The 21,296-nt window shown below is 33.8% G+C and overlaps 1 protein-coding gene across 8 annotated transcripts in view; it reads right to left on the bottom strand.

Annotated features, from left to right (window-relative positions):
* The window catches only part of LOC143255409 (uncharacterized), a 61,828-nt gene extending 40,788 nt beyond the window's left edge, over window positions 1-21,040 (bottom strand). For 6 of the 8 annotated variants that reach the window (XM_076511034.1, XM_076511037.1, XM_076511035.1 and 3 more), the window contains exons 1-10: window positions 20,112-21,040; window positions 19,105-19,216; window positions 17,352-17,517; window positions 15,626-15,676; window positions 13,062-13,340; window positions 12,616-12,687; window positions 11,672-11,794; window positions 10,685-10,812; window positions 9,960-10,313; window positions 7,912-8,116 (exon numbers count right to left, since the gene is read on the bottom strand). In XM_076511034.1, the coding sequence (XP_076367149.1) occupies window positions 7,912-8,116; window positions 9,960-10,313; window positions 10,685-10,812; window positions 11,672-11,794; window positions 12,616-12,687; window positions 13,062-13,340; window positions 15,626-15,676; window positions 17,352-17,517; window positions 19,105-19,216; window positions 20,112-20,193 (1,572 nt within the window). In that variant the 5' untranslated portion in view covers window positions 20,194-21,040. Of the gene's footprint in view, window positions 1-7,911; window positions 8,117-9,959; window positions 10,314-10,684; window positions 10,813-11,671; window positions 11,795-12,615; window positions 12,688-13,061; window positions 13,341-15,625; window positions 15,677-17,351; window positions 17,518-19,104; window positions 19,217-20,111 lie in introns of those variants that run through there. The other 2 variants (XM_076511038.1, XM_076511039.1) reach the window with 2 other exon arrangements.
* Between the last annotated feature and the right edge of the window lie 256 nt (window positions 21,041-21,296).

Genomic DNA, 21,296 nt, shown 5'->3' with positions numbered 1-21,296 from the left:
CGCTCCCCAACTGTTCAGTGCTCTTATGCATTTGACCTGTAGCTGCTTTAAGTATGGTATAAAGGTCAGCTTATGGCCAAAGATAAGCCCCCAAGAACTTGGTCTCAGGGACCACTGGCAGCGAAACTTCACTGATACGCAGTTCAGGATGAGGGTGAATACCCTGTTGGTGGCAAAAGTGCATGCAAACAGTTTTAGAGAGAGAAAAATTAAAGCCGTTCACTGTAGTCCACTTCAGTGGATGATTGAGGGCAGTTTGTAGTTGCCGCTCAACATATCTCATGTTTGACGACTGACACAAGATGTGAAAGTCGTCAACATAGAGCCCATTTGCAAGAGTGAGAGGGAGTTGTTCAGTGATGGCATTTATCTTTATACTGAAAAGTGTGACACTCAAAACACAGCCCTGAGGAACCCCAAGTTCCTGTACAAAAGAACGGAAAAGTGTCGAACCCACACAAACTTTTAATCTCCAGTCCATTAAGAAATTTTTACTAAACATGGGTAAATGGCCACGTGACCCATATATATGGCAGTCTCACAAAATGCCACATCTCCATGTTGTGTCATATGCCTTCTCAATGTCAAAGAATATTGATACAAGATGTTGGCATTTGAGAAAGGCTTCTCTGATTGATGTTTCAAGTCGAATTAGGTGGTTCGTGGTGGAATGCTGTTGTCGGAACTCACACTGGGTGGGTGAGAGGAGGTTGTTTAATTCAAGGAACCAAACAAGATAAGCATTAACCATCCTCTCTAAGGTCTTACAGAGACAGCTCATCAAAGGAATTGGACGGTAGTTTGAAGGAATCTTGGGATCTTTCCCAGGCTTAGAGAAAGGTAAGATAATAGCCTGGTGCTAGGCATCAGGAAAAACATCATCAGGTCCAACAGCTGTACTGAAGGGCCATTTTCAGTTCCACCAGTGTAAAGGAACAATTATAGTCAAAGAGACAGTCAGTTCAAAAGGAAAGAGGTGAACACTCTGAGTCTTGATGGCCAAAAAGGTGGAGGAACAAGCAGAAGTGGTAGACACTTGGCAAAAGCTTTCACCTAGAGTATCGGCGATGCTCCGGACATCAGCTACCTCTTGGCCTTCAGAGAGAAAGATCAAGAGGGGGACAGAATTGTAGTGCCCACTGACCTTTCGAATCCTGTCCCATATGACCTTGGAACTGGTGGTAGAAGATATGCTAGTTGTGAACTTAATTCAAGATTCCTTCTGGCTTTGACGTCTTACCCACCTAGCATGTGCATGGGCCAGTTGGAAAGCGATGGGGTTCGAAAGTGTGGGACATTATGGAAAGTATCATAGGCCCCTTTTTGAGCCTTCCGTGCCAAGTGGCAAGCAGGATTCCACCACGGACTAAGATATTGTGGAAAACGTGTTGAGGTTTTAGGAATACACTGAGCAGCTGCTTGTATAATAGAGTCAGTTACCACTGCCACACAGTCATCTATCAATGGCTGATTCATGATGGCAGGATCAAGTTCTGAGAGAGCAGTGAAAGTGGACCAGTCTGCTTGATCCAGCTTCCACCGTGGCATTGACCATGGCTAGTCTCTCTCAAAAGTATAGGAAAATGATCACTGCCTAGTAGATTATTGTCAACCCTCCATGAAAAATGGGAGAATAATGAAGGGGAGCAAACTGAGAGATCAATAGAGGTAAAGGACTGACTAGGTGCATGAAAATAAGTTGAAGAACCAGTATTGAAAAGAGAAAGATTGTGATCACAGAGCATACGCTCTACAGAGCAACCCCTCCTATCAATAACAACACTTCTCCAGAGGGGATGATGTCCATTAAAGTCCCCCAGGATTAGAAATGGAGACGGCAACTGTTCAACAAGAGCATCAAGGTCTGATTGATCATATGTCTCTCCAGGGGACAGAGAGAGAGAACAAACAGTGATGGTATGTCCTGAGGAAACACAGATGGTTACAGCCTCCAAGGGTGTGTTGAGAGACAAAGATAGAGTAGGCACATGCTGATCAACCAATAGTGCCACCCCTCCATGTACTCATCCATCACACAGCCTGCCATTTCTGTACAAAGAAAACCACCGAATGGTGAGTGTGTCACCAGGTTTTAGAAATGTTTCTTGTAAGGAAAGACATACAGGATGGTAGGAAGCAATCAGTGTTTTGATATCATCCAGATCAGAACATAAACCTTGACAGTTCCATTGTACCAAGGTGGCCATTTTTAATGATAGGTAGGCAAAGTGGCTGGAGAACCCTTCTGTTTACAACCATGTCTTTTTTCTTTACTGTCCTTATTTGGAGGAGGTCTATCAACCTCTATGGATCCTGCCCTGGGTCGTTGGACAAGTCTTTGTTGTTGGAAGGGAATTCTAGTGACTAAGGATGCAAACAACTGATTGTTTTGCATCTTAGGGTGGGAGAAAAAGATGTATCAAAAGAAATGCTTGTATTTGAGGCCTTTTGACCTCCATGGTTAAAAAGCTTTTCATTTGTTTTGAAAACAATTCTCTTGGAGGCACAGAAAGATCTGTGTGCACTCCCACTGTAGTTGTGGAACAAAGTGCAGCAGCATATGTCCGAGATGAAGTGGCAGACAGCAATTTCCAAGCCTCAGGATAACTAATGTTATGAGTCGTTTTTAAATGCTGCACCTCTTTTTCCTCCAACCATTTTGGGCTAGAATGAAAATAGGAAGGGTGAGAACCATTGCAGTTGACACAATGTGGGTCTGTGTCACACTCATCAGCATTGTGGTCCTTGACATCACAACAAGCACATGTCAGGGAACCACAACATGACGTCTTTGAGTGGCCAAACCTCTGACATTGGAAACATCGGAGAAGGTTTGAAATGTACGACCGTACCCTGCAAATTAGGTAACCTGTCTTGATGGTGGCAGATGCATGTGATTATGTAAATGTCAAAACGAGGATATTTGTTGGCAGTGTAACTCCATCTTTGCGAGTGGAGATGCGCCACACTGCAGAAACTCCTTAAGTGGAGAGACCAGCGAGAATCTCTGACTCAGTGACGTTCTTCAAATCCCTCTCAACAATAACTCCTCATGATGAATTCAAGATAGCATGAGGGGTAACCTCAATAGGTACATACCCAACTGCCTTTGAATTCAAGAGGAGTTCACTGTGTTGGGATGTGGATGTTTCAACCAATATGTCTCCAGATCAAAGCTTCTTTACTGAATTTGGAGAGTCAGCAAGACCCTCTAGTCCCTTCTGAATAAAAAAGGGGGACATTTGCCCTAAAGGTTTTTCTGAAAGAGAATGTAATATAAGAAAATGAGGTACGTGTTAAAAATGTTGAAGATTGCTGCTCAAAGTCTTCAAGACGTGGTCATTTACCTATAGACTGTTTTTTTCATTATTTTATTTAAATTTTTTGTAGGAGGATCCACATGGAAAAAGGAAAATTTCGGTACCCACTAACCCCACCCACCATGGAGCCCTATGAAGGGATGCACTACAATGTCATGCAAGGACATTGCAGCAATGCCAGGGTTTTGTGAGCAATATACCAAACACCAGCATCAGACACAATGTCCACAACACTAAACATTGAGAACTTCCAACACTGGTACTTGGTTGACTCTAGCCCAAGTGGACCAGCCAAATGACCCAAGGGGGCCACCCAAAGGCCGTTGTCTTTCCGTCTTTAGGAATTCAAGGCCAAAGTGGTGTGTTAGGGTTGGACCCCTCAACCACCAGAATCTTCTCCTCCCCTTCACGGGTCACCATGCACATCAAACACGTGGGTGGATGTTTAGATCCCAGAGGAGGTAAACTGAAAGAACAGAACCTTCCCTGGGAGGTCTTCTCACCACTTACAGGGATCCACACCGAGGGGTTTGGGGTGAGAGAAAATGTTCATAAGGAAATGCCCGTACCCAAAACGAAAGGAAGTAAGATCTTGTAGTTTGCTGGAATGTATGTTAGGGATAGAGATGAGTGTTGAAGTTGATTTATCAATTTTTAACCATGGAGGTCAAACGACTTTTCATTTGGTTTGAAAACGCTTCTTTTAGAGATATGGAGAGACCCGCCCGCACTCCCACTGTAGTTGTAGAACAAAGTGCAGCAGCAAACATCTGAGGTGAAGTGGTAAACAGCAACTTTCAAGCCTCACGACAAGTAATGTTTTGAATTGTTTTCAAATGCTGCACCTCTTTTTCTTCTAACCACTTAGTGCCCTAAAGTTGGACAGAAGACAACCATTGTAACTGATGCAATGAGGATCCATTTCACACTCAGAGGCAATGTAGTCTTTGCCACTGCAACGAGCCCACATTAGAGAACCACAAAATGATGTCTTAGAGTGACTGAACTGGTGACACTGGAAACACCTGAGAGGGTTGGGAATGTATGGCCATATCTTGTAATTATGATAACCTGCCTTGGTGGTGGCAGGCAGATGCAGTGTTGTAAATGTCAGAATGAGGACACTGGTCAGCATCATAATTTCATCTTTGTGAGTGGAGATATGCCTCACTAAAGAAACTCCTTGGTTTGAGAAACCAGTGAGAATCTCCAATTTGGGATGTTCTTCAAATCTCTCTCAACAATAAGTCCTTGTGACAAATTCAAAAGTGGCATGAGGCATAATCTCAATAGGTATATCCTTAATAGCCTTTGAATGCAAGAAGACTTCAGTGTGTTGAGATGTGGATGTTTCCACCAATATATCACCTGAGCAAAGCTTCTTTACTGACTTTGGAGAACCAGCAAGACCCTCTAGTCTCTTCTGAATTGAAAAGAGAGACATCTGCCCTCAAGGTTTGTCTGAAAGAAAATGTAGTATAAGAAAATGAGGTACAGCAGATGCTACAGATGTTGAAGATTGCTGCTCCGAAGCTTCAAGATGTGGTTCATTTATCTTTGGATTGATTTTTCACTATTTTAAAGTTTTTATTTGGAGGAACTATAAATAAAAAAAAAGGATTTTTTGGTGCCCATTGACCCCACCCACCATGAAGCCCTACGAGGTGATGCACTACAATGGCAAACAAGGACACTGCAGCAATGCCAGGGTTTCATGAGCACTATACCCAAACACCAGCATCAGATAAAATGTCCAAAACACCTGCTAAGATCATCTAACACTGGTACTTGGTTGGCCCTAGCATAACTGGGCCAGCCGATTGGCCCTAGGGGAGTCACCCCAAGGCCTCCTGTCTACAGATATTCAAAGTCAAAGTTGTGTGTTATGGTTGGATCCCTCAACCACAAGGATCCTCTCTTCCCCTTTACAGGTCACCAAGCACGGCAAACATGTGTGTGGATATTTAGATCTCAGAGAAAGCGAACAGAACCTTCCCTGAGATGTTCCTTCACCCCATACATGGCAAGCTAATACCAATGTGGTGACTAAGGGCTCAGAAAAGAAAGCCCAGGATCTGAAATAACAGACCTAAAATTGGTATACCCTTGCTTGGTGATAAAAGTGACCACTGTTGAGTTGTTGAAGTGTATTGTAATCACTGTCCGCAAGAAAGGAAGGAAGCACAACAAAGCTAGATAAACTGCCACAAGCTTGAGAATAGAGAGAGAGAGAAAAAAAAAAAAAAGGACTCCTTGACTGACCAGAGAGAGGATATCCACTTGGACTTGAGATAACCACTCTAAACCTCTAAAGGTGAGTCAGTGAACAAATGTAAATCTGGATGAAGTGGAGGAAGCAGCACCCTTGCCATGGTCTAAACTCTGTCTAGCCACCAAGCCAGATCAACTCAGATCAGGGAATTAAGGATAAAATGGTAATCCAATTAAATTGAGTAGAAGTCCTACTGATCTAGAAGCTCCAGTGAAGAGAACTCGTAAGATCCTGACCCAAGGAATAAAATCACACATACCCAAAAGAGACAGAACCTCTTGATATGAGAGAGAATGTGAGGTGATGACCTTGTGAATTTCTTAATCCATATTTCAAAGACAAAAAGGAGAAGGATGGGTTCAACTGAGGTAGAAATGAAGAAAACCCCAAAATGAATGAGGAATTGAGTGGTGGGGGAATGGACATCCCCCTTTCATAAGAAATCCAATCTCTGCTTCTTCTTGGAGCAGAAAAGTATGGTTTCTGGACTGAACAGGAAGAAGTGAGCAGTAGCCAGACATCCATGTACAAATGAATGCGAATAACCCATCAAGTGTAGGTTTCAGGCAAGAGCTTGTATCGTCTGACAAAATACCAAACAGTAGGACCCTGGATTTCAATACTCGACTTTGGGCAATATGTAACTATTGATGGTGCAGGTACTGTGGGGATCAACTCTGAATTGTAAAATATGAGAAGAAAATTTGGTTTCTATTATCAAGAACATAGAAAAAAGGAGCTGAAATAAGCTACAGTCCTACAAACAGGAAAGAAATATACACTTCAGTAACGTAGGAAAGGAAGAACAAGAAAAATAAGTCCTACACTAACCAAAAGTAGGATTATAAGGCACATATTTCACAGTAACGAAAAAAACATTTATCCTCATAGAACAATGAATTGGATATTACTAGCAGTAATGATATGCAACTTACAAACTATTTCCATATACCTAGTTAAGAAAGTACTTTATGAATATTGAACTGATAAATCAAACTTTACCTAGTTCACAGAGTATCTAACAATAATAAACACACAAACTGATGAAAATTTCCAAGAAAACAAAGAAACAATCAATATCTAATGCACCCAGTTAAAGTACTCATTTCTAACAAGCTGACAAACCCACAAAAGTTACCAAATCTACAAAGTATGTAATATTAAAGAATGGACAAAACTAACATTACCTGGAAAAACAAAGTAATAAACAACACCTAAAATTACAGTTTATCTAATTTGACATAATGAAAAAGACTTACAGAAGTCTAAGCAATAATAACAAGAAATACTTAAATCTCTCTCATGTAAAGAAGGACAAAGCCACACAAAAAGTATTTGAGCCACACCTACCATGTGTATATCCAACATTGTTTACCATAGAACTACTGCATGAACTAGGAGCAATATGAAGTAGAGGATCAAACTCCCACCAAACTGAACAAAAACAAACTACGTATTGACCAATAACCCGATTAACTAGTTGCAAAAAACACCAGAAGAAAACTCCTGAAGAGGTGTAGTGTGTGACACACCAAAATAAGAAGGTGCTGAAAAAAAATCTCCAAATAATCTTCCCCGATTGCATTCTTCAAAAATCATTGTCAAGTTGAAAAGAAGATACTGCCAACTGAACATATGACTTTCTCAGCAAAGTAAGGCTTGTACCTCCTCTGTGGATAAAGTTAAACCTGATTCCTATTGAAGTTGTACATATCTTTTACTGTAACATGAATATCTGTAAATGATACACTGAATTGCAAATTCTTACTAAGATACTAGTATGGAACAATTAAGAGAACACACCCAACATGAAACAAATGCAAAAAAATTATTGAAACAGCTGAATGCAAACACAGTAAAATGAAACTGTTGGAAAAAAAAAAGAGATAGCAAAGAAACACATTCATAATCAGGAACCACATGTGAGAAACACACATGTCTAAACAATGTTGTGTCAATTGATAAAGTGAGGGTTAAGTAAGAACAACAGAGGGAGCTACACCAATATCTATAGTGCAATACTACTGGTAGAAAGTAATCACATGCTATGTACATATTCAAAAGTGGTGCATAATTGGTGGGGTATATAAACAGTTATGGTAAGCATGGAGAGTTTTCAACAATTTTTAGAAGGTAGAAAGAAGATTGAGATAGTTTTGTGTGAGTAGTGGTATGATTATATTGGAATTATTTTCTCCAAGACATGAATAATTATGTATGTTTATACTATCATGTTTCATTCAGTAGGGCAACAATACTTGCTGGGTGCTACAAAACTTCTATGCCATTACATATGTAAATCCTAATATCAATACAAACCTGTTGGTGTTTAATTTTCAATTCTTTTGAAAGCTTATCCATATCTGCCTTCAGTTCAATATCAGCCTCTTGCAATTTCTGTTCCAATATTTTGTTATTTTCATGTTTTATTCGAGTCAATTCTGCTTCTAGCTTCTCTTTTATGGCTTTCTTTTCTAACAGTACACGTGTTTCCAAAACTTCAATCACTTTCTCTTTTTCTTGTCTGGTTAAATGATTGTAAAACTATATATTTAGTAAACTGTTGCAATTTTTTTAAAGCACAGTTCCAAATAGACTGTTTGAGATAACACCCCAACCAACATGAAAGGTAATTATTTTGGTTTATAAAATCAAATGTTTGAGTCTGAATTTATGATTAGTGATCTTTTTGGAGGTTTACCTACATAAACAAAAGTGTTTTTACTCAAAGAAAGCCTTATGTAGTTGGATATTCCCAGTTCTTAGTTTACCTGAGTAAATTACAAACATTTATTCTTCTTTAAAACTAAGACTTTAAAAAACAGTAATATACTTTTATGGTTTCATGAACAACTAATATTTCCAGATTCACTTTTCACAAGTCTTTAACCAAAATGATTTACTTCTAAAAAAAACTAAAAATTATCCAATTTATGAAATGACAACACAAGTTAAAATCATATAGGCTATTAATTTCACCATAATTGATAGAACAACTTTTACAAACGTTTTGTTCACTTCTTCCCATGAGCTTAAAAAGATGGCAATTTTCTATATTTTAATCCAATTACCTAAAATCCAAATGTATAGATAGACTTGATATTATTAAAAAATAATAACAAAAGTTGTAAAAGACATGGGAGTTAGAAGCAAAGTAAAAAAATCGAAAATTATGTACAAAGCTATTAAAAAAATTACATCTCTATATATAAATAAAAATATTAATTTAAAATGTTAGCTAAATCATTTAAATAAGCAGAAAAGTTTCCCACCAAAAGTAGGTTCTCAGACAGCCCCATGAAACATTTAGAATTCATAAAATAAAAAGAAATCCACCAAACATTAACAATTTGTTTCAGCACACTACCACATATCATTTAATGAACAACAAAAACTGCAGCTTTGTGTTCTTTTCACAATGATATTTAATTAATGTTTTGTCACTTTTGGCTTTCATTAGGCCATAAGGTCGAAACGTTGTTCACTCTTCTATGTAAAATATTTTCTCAACCCAAACGAGCCGATTTTGCATATAAAAAAGTCACAAAGAATACAATAAATTTCTCACACCAAATAAATATAGAAATTGTGAATTACAATTTAGATACTAAACTAGATATTCTTATAAACCCATTACAATAATCAATATTAAACAGTCAAGATAAGTTTTACTATGCTGTCTATATAAATTGTATGAAATAATTTTAGTAATGTGTATGATTAGGTTTCTAACTTTTTCAAAGATCTTAGATTTGATGCATAACACATTGACTGAATCAGTAATTGTGTGTCTATACACCACCTTTTCTAATTAATGTGTTCAGCCATTTACATCACATTCAATTATCAAATGTAAAAGAACAAAACTACTTCCAATGCTTTATTGGCTCCAGAACCCTCACAACAAACCTCTTCAAATTTAAAATGTCTCATAAAAAAGTAGCATATTCACATTATAACTACTATGGAAATATGGTATCATTAGTACAGTGTGAGGATTTTCAAATTTATTGGATGTCAAACTTCAGAAACTTCCATCACACTGCATTCTAAGATCATATACATCAAGTCACAGTAAGAATATTTTGAAAGTGCCAGTAATGGAGAATTGTGTAAATGAAGTTCTTTCTCTTTTAGCACTATTTACTGTTAGAAAGTGTTTAGTAATATCTTAGAAGAGTTTAAACTAATGCATAGTCAATTCGAGTCACATTGTGTCACTAAGTGCTATGTTTTCACATAAACCAAGACATAACTTATTAGGATGGACCTTTTATTGCTATCTTGTAAGTGTTAGTCATGCATATATAAAGTAATAATTTGTTATGGATAAATCAATATTGATAACCCTAGATAACCTAACTTACCGGAGTCTCAGTTCTTCAACTTCTAATTTTTTTTCCCACTCTTCCTTTAGTTTTGTTAACTCTTGTTCCATTTTGTCTTCAAAATCTGTAATGCTATTGTGCTTATCTTGGGATGTCAATGAGCTCTTAAGATTGGGTTTCAATTCTTCCTTGATATCTACACGAACTTTTACATTTGTTGTATCATTTTTCAATTGTGAATTTTCAAAAGTGTTCACAACAGACTCTTCTGTAGATTTCATATTTTTGATTGGTCCACTTTTAGGAACAGGTTCTATTTTGTTTATTGTCACAGCTTCTACCTCAAACACAGGTTTAAATATACTTGCCTGCTTCCTTGGGGCTGGCAAGGGACTGATTAAAAAAAAACAATTTCAATACATAATAGTTATACTTTTACACAATGCTGAAAAATCAAAATATTTCTTAATCTTAAACATTATTTTACCCTTATAATAAACTATAAAGCAATAGCATTCATGTCTTTCACAATTGCAAAAAACACATGTAAATATAAAAAAAAGACAGACATAAGCATAGCAATATTTAGCTAAATATATACGAATTGTCAAATTAATTAGTTATTTACAATTCACCTTTGTATTTATGAAAATGTTAAATAATAATAAAACTGTGTTGTTTCAACAAACATCTGTTACAGTATCAAAATGTAACCAATGCTTTAAATAAACTTAACAAAAATTTGTTGAATTCTTATAGGATACCTTTCTTTTTTTTCAGAGACTTCTTTCAGGTTTGTATTTTGGCTCTCTTGGTTTTTATTCCCTTTGGTAGTCTGCTGAACATCATGAGCAGTTAACATTAAGATTTCATTTATACCAGCCACATGGACCTGATGGAAGATACCTGTCATTAATATTGTATCTTTTCTACATTCATCTGAACACCTCATATGAAAAATACAACACTTATATAACTAAGCAAAAAGAATATATAGCATTTCATGTTAGAGAATGAATTTTTATATTATAAAGAAAAAATACAATTATTCTATTGAGTCGTACCAAAGAGGAAGAAAAAAAAAAGACAATACAATGCTAAGAAGTAGTTGCATATAATACTAAGATTAATGACACAATGTTCCATGTCCCATACTAGCAACAGAACTACTACTTTCTTTATAAATTTCACTCATTCTGATGCTGATGTACTCCTTACTAGAATCTCTACAGTAAATAGTTTTTGTAACTGATAATGAAGTCATTCTTACATCATTCTTTTTTTTTACATTTATCATATTATTAACTATCTGATAAATGAAACTAATATGAATGGGACAAAGGGTATTTCATGCAACAATTTTTATTTATATATACATACACACACACACGCGCGATTTATAATTTCAAAAATTTTTTTAAATTTTACGCTACTAAAAGCAACATAATTAATATTCAGTTCAAGCAACAACAGTAAAATTCTAATGTATGTGAATACTTTAACATAACAAATATTAATTTGTCTTGGCTCTGGTTTAACCATTACACTTGTGATTAAAATCAGATGCATTAAAATAAGATTCTATATATAGGAAGACCAACTGTTATCTTAATTCTAAAGAATTATGATAATTGATATGGGAAACAAACTAACTAATCTTTCTAATGGTATGAAAAATACCATTACAGATTTCTCAATTTCGTTTTGTAAACATAATACTGTATGCATGAAGCAACTAGATATTGTTTTACCTCTAGTGAACTGTCAGAGTTCACAGGTGACAACAAGGAAGCATCTTGGACACCAAAATGACTGATACTGTAGTCTTGGTCCTTATCTCCAACATTGTCAGATTCTACATTGTTTTCTGTGTCCTGTTTAGTATGTATTAAATAAATAGATATGAACTTCATATTGTAATCTTCAATTACCTTTTGGATGTAAGGCAAGGGCACATTTACAAAAATAAATTTGGTTTAAATTCTGTGCAAAGCTACATGAGGGCTATTTAACAATGAAAGACTAGAGAAAGACAGCTAGTCATCATCAACCACCATCAATTCTTGGGCTATTCTGTTACCAATGGATAGTGGGATTGACCATCACATTATAATTCATTCAAGGCTGAAAACACAAGCGTGTTTGATGGGAAATGGATTTGAACCAAGGATCTGCAGATTGCAAGTCAAGTGCCCTAAATCCCTAGACGTGCCAGGCCTTCAAAAATTGGAGGCAAGAATATTTAACCTTAATGTTCACATAAGAGTAACTGATGTTTTTCTGTCTGAGAATTACAAGAAATACTCGTGTTATATTTAAACAGAGAAATACCTTGGTTTGGTTTACACATAAATATCACAGTTACCTCATCATTGTTCTATATAAAATTAGATTCAATTAGAAACACAATTCTGAAAAATCACAATTCAAAATACATTAAAATTTTTTCAAACTAATACTAGAGAAAGAACAATAAAAGCAACACTATATTAAAATGTATTACATTTTCTTGACTTGCCCTTTTTGATTCAAAGTATGAATAAAAATATTTTGTATGCGTAACAAAAACAAGTAAAATTAAATTTCTCAAATGTTTAGAAATTACTTTTGTTTATTAATTATAAATTATATTTACTTCCACAATCATCAAATGTACCATCAAGATTTAAAAACTAATACAAGATTACTATCTTACCTCATAAGAATAATGTGATTTATCTTCAGAGTCACTGTCAAGGTCAAATTTAACTTGACATTTTACGCTGTCCTAAAATCAAAATTTATTAAAGAAGGCTCAGTAAAAATTATAAGTGTTTCATTCATTTAAATTCATAATTTATGCTTCTAAAATGTTTAAGTCTATAACATTTTACTAACTTTACACTTAATAATAAAGATGCAAAACAAACTTGTACATCTAAAAAACGTTATAAAATTGTTTTGGAAAGTTCCAAGTACAATATACAAATTATAATTTCTTTCATGAATTTGTTAATGTAACAAGTGTATAAATTCCTTAAGCAGAAAAGAAAAAATCCAAAATCTTGGGGTGATGTGGACAAATTTTATTACAAATCGATTTTATTTATTATATACCTACAACATCATAGAACTTTACCCTGAAATATTTTCATATACTACCTGCTTAACAATTCTTGGATTTTCCTTCAACATTCCACTTAATCTTCCAAGAAGAGACCTTCCACTGGATCCCTCCAGTGTTACCCCCTTCTCAGTCCCAGTCATTTCTTCTCGAGTTTGTTTAAGTCTCGTTACTAGCTGAGAAGAGTCCAAATGTTTCTGACCTTCAGTGGAAGGAGTTTTAATCAATGTATCTGGTTGAATAATATTTTTATCTAAACTTTTAACATTTCCTTGGATAGATTTATTTTGGCTTTTTGTCTCTGATGCTGCTGAAACCTAAAAAAAAAGATTCAAAAACAAATAAACAAAACAAATATTTTCTTCTCTTGTTATTGATCCTTTGTTATCCAAGATTTCTCTAACTTCCAACAATAGTTGGACTTTAACTAATAACTAAATTAAATTCATTCATTCAGTTATGGTGTGTGGGTGTCAATACACAGGTTGACAATCACATCTTTGAGCTTCCTTTCTTCTAGCTTCTTATTTATGCTCACATACTTTATTTCCTAACCATTCACTATCATCCATCTACTCCTGCTGAGCCATTCTTTCACCTTCTTTTCAAAGATTTTTACAAACTACATTTAAGAATGTTATCATCCAATCATCATCATATGTCTGGCAATATCCGTCTTCCTTTCCAGGACAGAAAACACCGAGTCATTCTCTTCAATATTTCCACCTGAGTCAATGATAAAGCTACAATACAAATGCCTTAATCCAGTTCCTGCATTCCTAAATTTTAGCCCAGTTTTCACATCTATAAAAAGTACTAGTGAGAAAACACAATATTTTAAAATTCTCTTACTAGTGTGTATATTTACAATGTGGTAGGTAGATCTACTATGCATTTTCCACTTACAATAGATTTTTTTCAAAATTACTTTATTGGCCTGATTATAGGGAGATCTCAAAAATAAGGCAACTCTCATCTTCAGAAACTATAGGAATGGAAAATCTTGACTGTTATTATATCTTTTTTTAGGCCCTCAAGATTAATACCATAACTGAACAGCCTGCATGATGATTAGATGCAATAATCATCAATGATCTTGAGTGAACATCTGGCAATTTGTAGACTGACAATATCTGGACATTCAGGAATGTGACAGGCTAGAGGAAGAGCAAGGTGTCTATGATTGACCACAATTATAAGGTGACTACTAACATTACAGCCTAATTAAGCTAGTACAGTATCAGTTATTCTACAAGTGTCTACTTTTCACATAATACATGGTCAGAAAACTAATTCTCTTACTTGCTTTAGTTTACTTTGGTTTTTTTGTGATTATTTTAAGATAACATGTGGTCTGTTCATGGAGGGTATGAATACTCCTACAGCAGGTCAGACAATACCTCACTGTTGCAACATCTTTTATGTTTGAATTGCAAGGATCAGTCATTGAGTATATCTGTATAAATCTGATGTTACCATTCAACAAATAAGGTAAGGTTTAGTCAGTCTGAAATAGGATCTTGATCAAGGCAGTTTGGAGAGAAAAAGAGTTCATGATCTAGTAAAGTCACTTATCTGTCTTATAAAGTGAAAAACACACCATGTTTCTAAAAAATAAATATTGTTTATTGTATTTTTGTACAATACTTTGAAGTCACTATTCCTTTCTCACAAACACAGTTCTCAGAACTATTACATAATAAATATCCTCTGTGAATCTCCCATTATTCTGAGGATCTTGTTCCTCTGCTCTAAAATAAACCAGTTTGACCTGAAAACACCACAACATCACACAGCTGGTCCAGAATGTAATTATAGCAATGCATATGATGCATCTCAGGAGTATCCTCATTTTCTATTGGTAATGTTGTGCAGATCACAAGACAAAGTCATGTGACAACCACATCTTCGGCAGAATAATGTACTTTCTGAAATTTTTTTAAATGAATCCTCTACAATCCACTGGTTTATTTCAGTACAGTGAAAGAATTAAAGCACCATAAAGAAACTTGAAGTGTGCACTCATGTATATCTATGAATACAAACATATATGTGTGTACAAAAGTTGTAATATTTTCAAAACAACACACAATACTGAGCACTTTGGAATAGTTGACTATTATTCTGAAGAATAGTTAACAATTCAAAAAGCTCTTGAGCTTTGGGTCTCGATTTGAAAAATATTAAAACTTTGTAGATAATCCTGTGTGCTAACTATTTAACCTGAATTTATGCATACCAATATTAGCTTATGCAATATAGCTGAGGCAACATTTCATTAAAGTGAATATATAAAACATGACAGTCAATAAAAATGTGTTCTTACATTTCTACTCATAGTTCCACAAAAAGGTTTAAAATAAATGGCTACAAAGTAGTCTTTACACATGCTTTTTTTCTCTGAAAACAGTGTATGCAACAAAACCAAACTTCTCTAGAACTCTGTAACAACACAAACTACAATGGTTTAACATCTCAGACTTGAAAGTTAGAAAAGCATCCTTATTATTTGCATTGTTTTTTTGTTTTTTTCAGGTATCTTTACTTCAGTTGCTTTTAGACTAAGCCATTCAGCTCACCAAGATATACAGTTTTTACTTACTGAATCTTTTCCAGTAGACTTTAAAAGAGGTCCATCAGCAAAAGATGATGGCTGAAAAAGACACATAAATATAAAATCCAACTCATTATTTAATACAAGTTTTTAACCATACCATTTCTACAAACATATTTATTATACATTTTATTCATATACACATTTATAAAAACAAATAACTAAGACAGTGACCTAATCAATGAACTTATTTTAATTATAGGGTTGTGTTTTTGAGGTATGTCTTAATACAAGTATTCCAGTTTCTAGCAAGTTAAGAAACTAATTTATCTTTATTTTTCAAATATAAATCTCAGTGTTAATTTGCATTATACTTCATGTAAGTTTCTTTCTGTTGCATATGATAAAACCTCTCTATTTTACACATAATGTTGTGCATAAAATAAATTTTGCAATATACAATAAAAATGAAATTTGTACAAATTTTATAAACACAGTTCTTTATAATATTTAATTCAATACTATACTTGTTTTAATCCCAAATTGCATGATGCAGAAATACATGACAATGCTTGATAATACTTCAGTTTATCAATCTACCAAGAAGACAAGACATTGAAACTCTTTCATTCTATTCAATAGCTTAATTCATTTTTTAATTGCTAGATTAAATTCTTGAGTAAAAAACTCAAATATTTCTAATAAAATATAACTATCCACTGACAAGAAAATATATTTATAAAAAGTCATTTCTACTTAAAATAACAGCAATTTTTCTCTCTGATAAATATATACTTTATCCAAATGACCCCATAAAACAAACAAAACAACAACAGAGATTGTGACAAAAATTTATAAGTACCCTTCGAAATTTTAAAGCTGTAGCACTATCCTATGTAGTGGGAAATTTTTGGGGACTGCATTTAAATCTGCAGCTATACTTAACCAGTATGTACTTATTTTAATTAAGTCTTATCTTCAATAAGCAGGATCATACAATCAAATCCTTTTCAATTTCATTTTTCCACTTTTTCAAAAATCAGATAATCCCTTCACAGTTCATTACACTGACTGATTTTTTTAACTAATCTAACACATGGAAACAAAGTTATTCAGAGGATTATTAAAAACCCATTCAAATCAACACAGTCTTATTAAACATCCATATGTTGAGCTGCAAATATTTCTACGCACAAGTAAAAGTTGAAAACAAGTTATAAAAATGAATTATAACTGTAATTTAACCTATACTTTACACATACATGCTGATTTTTTTTCAAATTGTTCTTTCTTAAAATAACTCAGTGAATTCTTACTCACATTCCTCCTAACAGGATTCACAAGCACTTGGAAAAATCTGATCCAATTATGCCCAAAATAAATAAAGTTTTATTAAGATAAAATAAAATTTAATAACATTTGACACCAACATAAATTCATATTATAACACAAATTATGCATGTTACTCTACTTTATTTGAATGTAAATGTTTATTTCAATATTAACTTATTAAGTGTTACTAAGTGTATCAATAATTAACCAAGCTGAAAGCCAACTGAATTCTGTACTTTACAACTAAAACCGTGCAAAATTTTGTTGTCAAATATACTGCTTGACAAACAAGTTATGTTTGATGTTTACTCAAAAGAAATTCCTATTTTTACTGGAATAACTTTTTTCCAATGTGATACACAATAGCAAGTATTGCAAACCCAATAAAAGTAAATCAGAGGGTTCATGATGAAAAGTTCAAATTTACCAGTCTTTCATGTACCTTTGAGTCAAAACCTTGATCAGAGATATTGAGTGTGTTCTCTCTAGACTTTGATTTTTGTCGTTCCTGTTCCACAATACTTCTGTAGTACAGATCTAACGGGTGTTCCCAACTAGCTTCATCTGTCTTTTGATTGTAATAATAGATTCTTCCTTGAGGATCTTCTCTAAAAACAATTTAATAGATGAAGTCATTAACTAGAGAAAATTTTACTGCATAACATAATAATTAATACAACTGGCTACAGGCATTGCATTTCCTAGATTACAATAGCATATGTCTACTGAAAGGTCATTTGGTCCTTTAAAGCTGTCCCTACACCACTCCCTCCAAATAAAAAAGGTATTTTTCAGAAAATAATTGAATTTCCATCTTAAGCACCTGTATGATGCTGGCTTTTATTACTGTTGATGACAACTCATTCCATAAGCCAATCACCTTGTTAGAAGAGTGTCCTTCCATATTCAGCATACGGCACAAAGAAATCAGAGGCCTTTATTCAGTCACTCTACCTGACAATTATGTAAAAATGACATATAGAAAACATGAAACTATTTTGTACTTCAATGTTGTTATTGCACACCCACCCTTGAGAAAATTATAAACAAAAATTATTCCTTATCTTTCAGGAAATAGACTATTCTCCTCTTTAACTCCTGTAAAGTAAACCATCCCCTACTTGTGCCAATGATATCTCATTTCATAAGTCATTCATCCTGTTAGGAATACGAAAATGTCTTAAGTGGAGTCTAAACAGTCTTTTCCAAATCTAAAACTTGTGTCCTATCATCAAATTATTATCTTCTCACCAGAAAATAAGATATCTTAACCTATCCATGTAATATAAACCCATTCATCCCCAATACAACCAGTAGCTCTTCTCCACATGCCTTCCATTAAATCAATATTCTTTCTCAGTAAGGAAACTAAGATTGTCCACAGTATTCCAAACAAGGCATAATTAATGATTTATACAAAGAGACAATTACCTCTTCTGTGATCAGTGTTTAAAAATGAGCCTAACATTCTATTAGCTTTATTATTAACAACAGACCACTGCCTTGATGACTTAAGTTATACAACAAAAGTTTTACTGTGGACAACAAAATGAAACTTGCACTTATTATAATTAAAGGTTACTTGCCAAATATTTGTTCACCTTGCCAACTGATCCAAGTCATTTTGTGATACCTTCACACTCATCCTCAATGTAGCTAAGAGTTTCTTGTAATTGTAAACTTTACTCATTTTTGTCCCTATCAACAACATTAAGGTAAATAATAAAAAATCAAACATCCAAGCACTGACTGCTCAGGCACACCATTATACACAAAAGATCAGCTGTAGTGGAATCCATTGGTTAAAACCTTTTTCTTTCTCTCAACGAACAGCCTTTATAAGTCCACACTCCTTCAATACACAACATAAGAACATAGATTCTTCCTAGGGTCAAAGTAACTTTACACATATTCACATACAACACAAATGGAAATATAGCATTTATGGGTGCACGGGCTTTTAAGCCAAATTATAAATTCAGAAAAACATATCAATAGTCTTACATTCTTAAAACAGTTTCTACTGAAATAAAATAACTTGCAGTAACAAGACCTATCTTGTACTGTTACAAAAAAGCAAACTTTTAAGTTAATAAACTCAGGATAAAATACCTAATAATAGCATAACTACAATAAATCTAACACAAATACCACATGCAAATAACAGAGTAGGAACAAATGCTATAAAATCCTACACTGGACACCAGGGAGGAGGGACAGCAGCTTGAAGGCCTTCTTCTGCTATCCACAGTAAATGTTGCTCTTGGTCTATATCAATGCCCAACTGTTTTCCATACAAAGCAATATCTGAAAGTGAAAAACATTTTTGAAGAAAAGAAGCATTTAGAACACTGACCAGAACTACAATTAGACCTGTACATAATATACAGTCACTAATAACATGTACATGGTGTTAATAATCCAAAAGTCTTGTTACGTCTACTTTGCACTCATTAATTTGTATGTTTCTCATTGTTCCAATGCTGAATAGCTTTTTCTTCCTTTTGTATCATATCAGTTAGACTATCAACATCCCTTGAAATTACAGTTCATAAGTTTACTCAAATAAAATATTTGTGAAGTGCCCAAAGTAACCAGTCTTTGATAAAATAAATAATTGCTAGTAAACATCTTTTTCCTTTCTTGATATTTTACAATAATTTTCTTAGTCCAGACACTAGTACTTATATAACTGTGTCTCTCAAGATGCAAGTGTTCAAATATTCATGACACATATTTCAACATTTTCACTTACATTTCTTCCAATTATAAGTTACATACATAAAATATATCTTAGGGAAGTGATAAAAAATGTCAGTCTTTCAGAGTGGATCTTAACATTTTTATGCATATTGTCTAGAATGATTTTTAGAACAGGACAATGTTTTGGTCAACATTTCAAGAGTGAAATCATGACTTCAGACATGTTACCTTTTGAGAATATTTCTCATTTAGCAAGCAATTAATATTGAAAAGATACATAAAAATTTATGTAAGTTATCACTCTTTCTTTCATTAAACAGTGAGCTAGAGAATTAAAAAGAAAATGGTATTTTGAGGTGTTTATAAAATATTGATTTTTTACTCATTTCAAAATAATTAAAATATGTAAATATTATTATGCACTTAATATGTTTGCAATAATATGAAAATGAAACATTAACACTGAAACTTTATATAAAAATTATGTATTTTACCTTACCTTCATCAGCTATACACTCTCCAATCTCATCTGTAACTTCTTTTAATATTTTCTGTTGTCCATTACATGTAGAAGTATTCATTGCAATTGAAGAATAAATTGTGTTCTAAATGAGATTGGCAAGTTTCACAGGTAAGCTGATTTATAAAACTTGTCATCTCTAACTGGTCAACCAATAAGATATAATATATGGTGTAGTGATACTGAATACTTAATAATAATAGTTAAGAATGTTATAAACAACTTTCTGTTTTCATGAACAGTATTTATCAGAATTGAAATTAATCTTATACTTCAAACTTTATAGCCAAGTCTTACCCATGACAGGGTGAAAGTTAGAAGATGGTAAAAGCAAAGCACTTGTGGTATTTAAATATTCTTCTTTACAAGTTAATAATATAATCAATCTGAATGTCACAATTTTTAATTTTAGGCCTATTTTACAACCACTGAACCACCTACAACATTCACGCTGTTTAAAGGTTAAGGTAAAACTTAAGTACTTAGCTGTACCGCTCTCGATATCCAAATCTATAAGCGCCTACTACACTATTGCAAACGTAATATAAATGTTATATTATTAGCAAAACGTTTTATAATAAATTATTGTGTAGTATCGCCTGCAAATAAGCCTAGTACCACGACGTCACAGAAAGTAATTTGTACTATGAACTGTAATATAGGGCAGTTTTTCAAATTTCACTGGTTCTGTACCAACTATTAATTGCACCACTACTTATGTATGTGATATCTTATACATTTAAGGATCCCTAAGTTAAGTAAATTAAATTGCCATTTTTATACCTCAAACGTAGAAAGGGAACACATATATATATTTTATACTAAAAAAGCTTAACAATGAAATGAAAATATTCCTTATAACTACAAACCTCAAGCAAAACTAGCTAAAAAAATTATTAAAAAAAAAATATATATATAATTTACCCTCGGGTAAAATAAGTTCATCAAAATATTATACACAAATATACAATAAATTATTAAGTGTTTTAAGGCGTTAAGGTAATATAAAATTTGATTCAACAGCACCAAACACAAAATGTTTTATTTAGTGTAAAAACAGATAATATTGTTTTGTGTGTGTGTATGAGGAACGAATATTAATGTTGTGGAGAGTGAGAACAATCTAGGTGTTATGATTAAATAACCTCACTCACTACCACGTTG

This window comes from Tachypleus tridentatus, chromosome 7 (genome assembly GCF_004210375.1).
Source record: "Tachypleus tridentatus isolate NWPU-2018 chromosome 7, ASM421037v1, whole genome shotgun sequence".
Taxonomy (NCBI): domain Eukaryota; kingdom Metazoa; phylum Arthropoda; class Merostomata; order Xiphosura; family Limulidae; genus Tachypleus; species Tachypleus tridentatus.
Note: the sequence above shows the minus strand (reverse complement) of the source record. Positions and strands in the feature narration are given on the sequence as shown.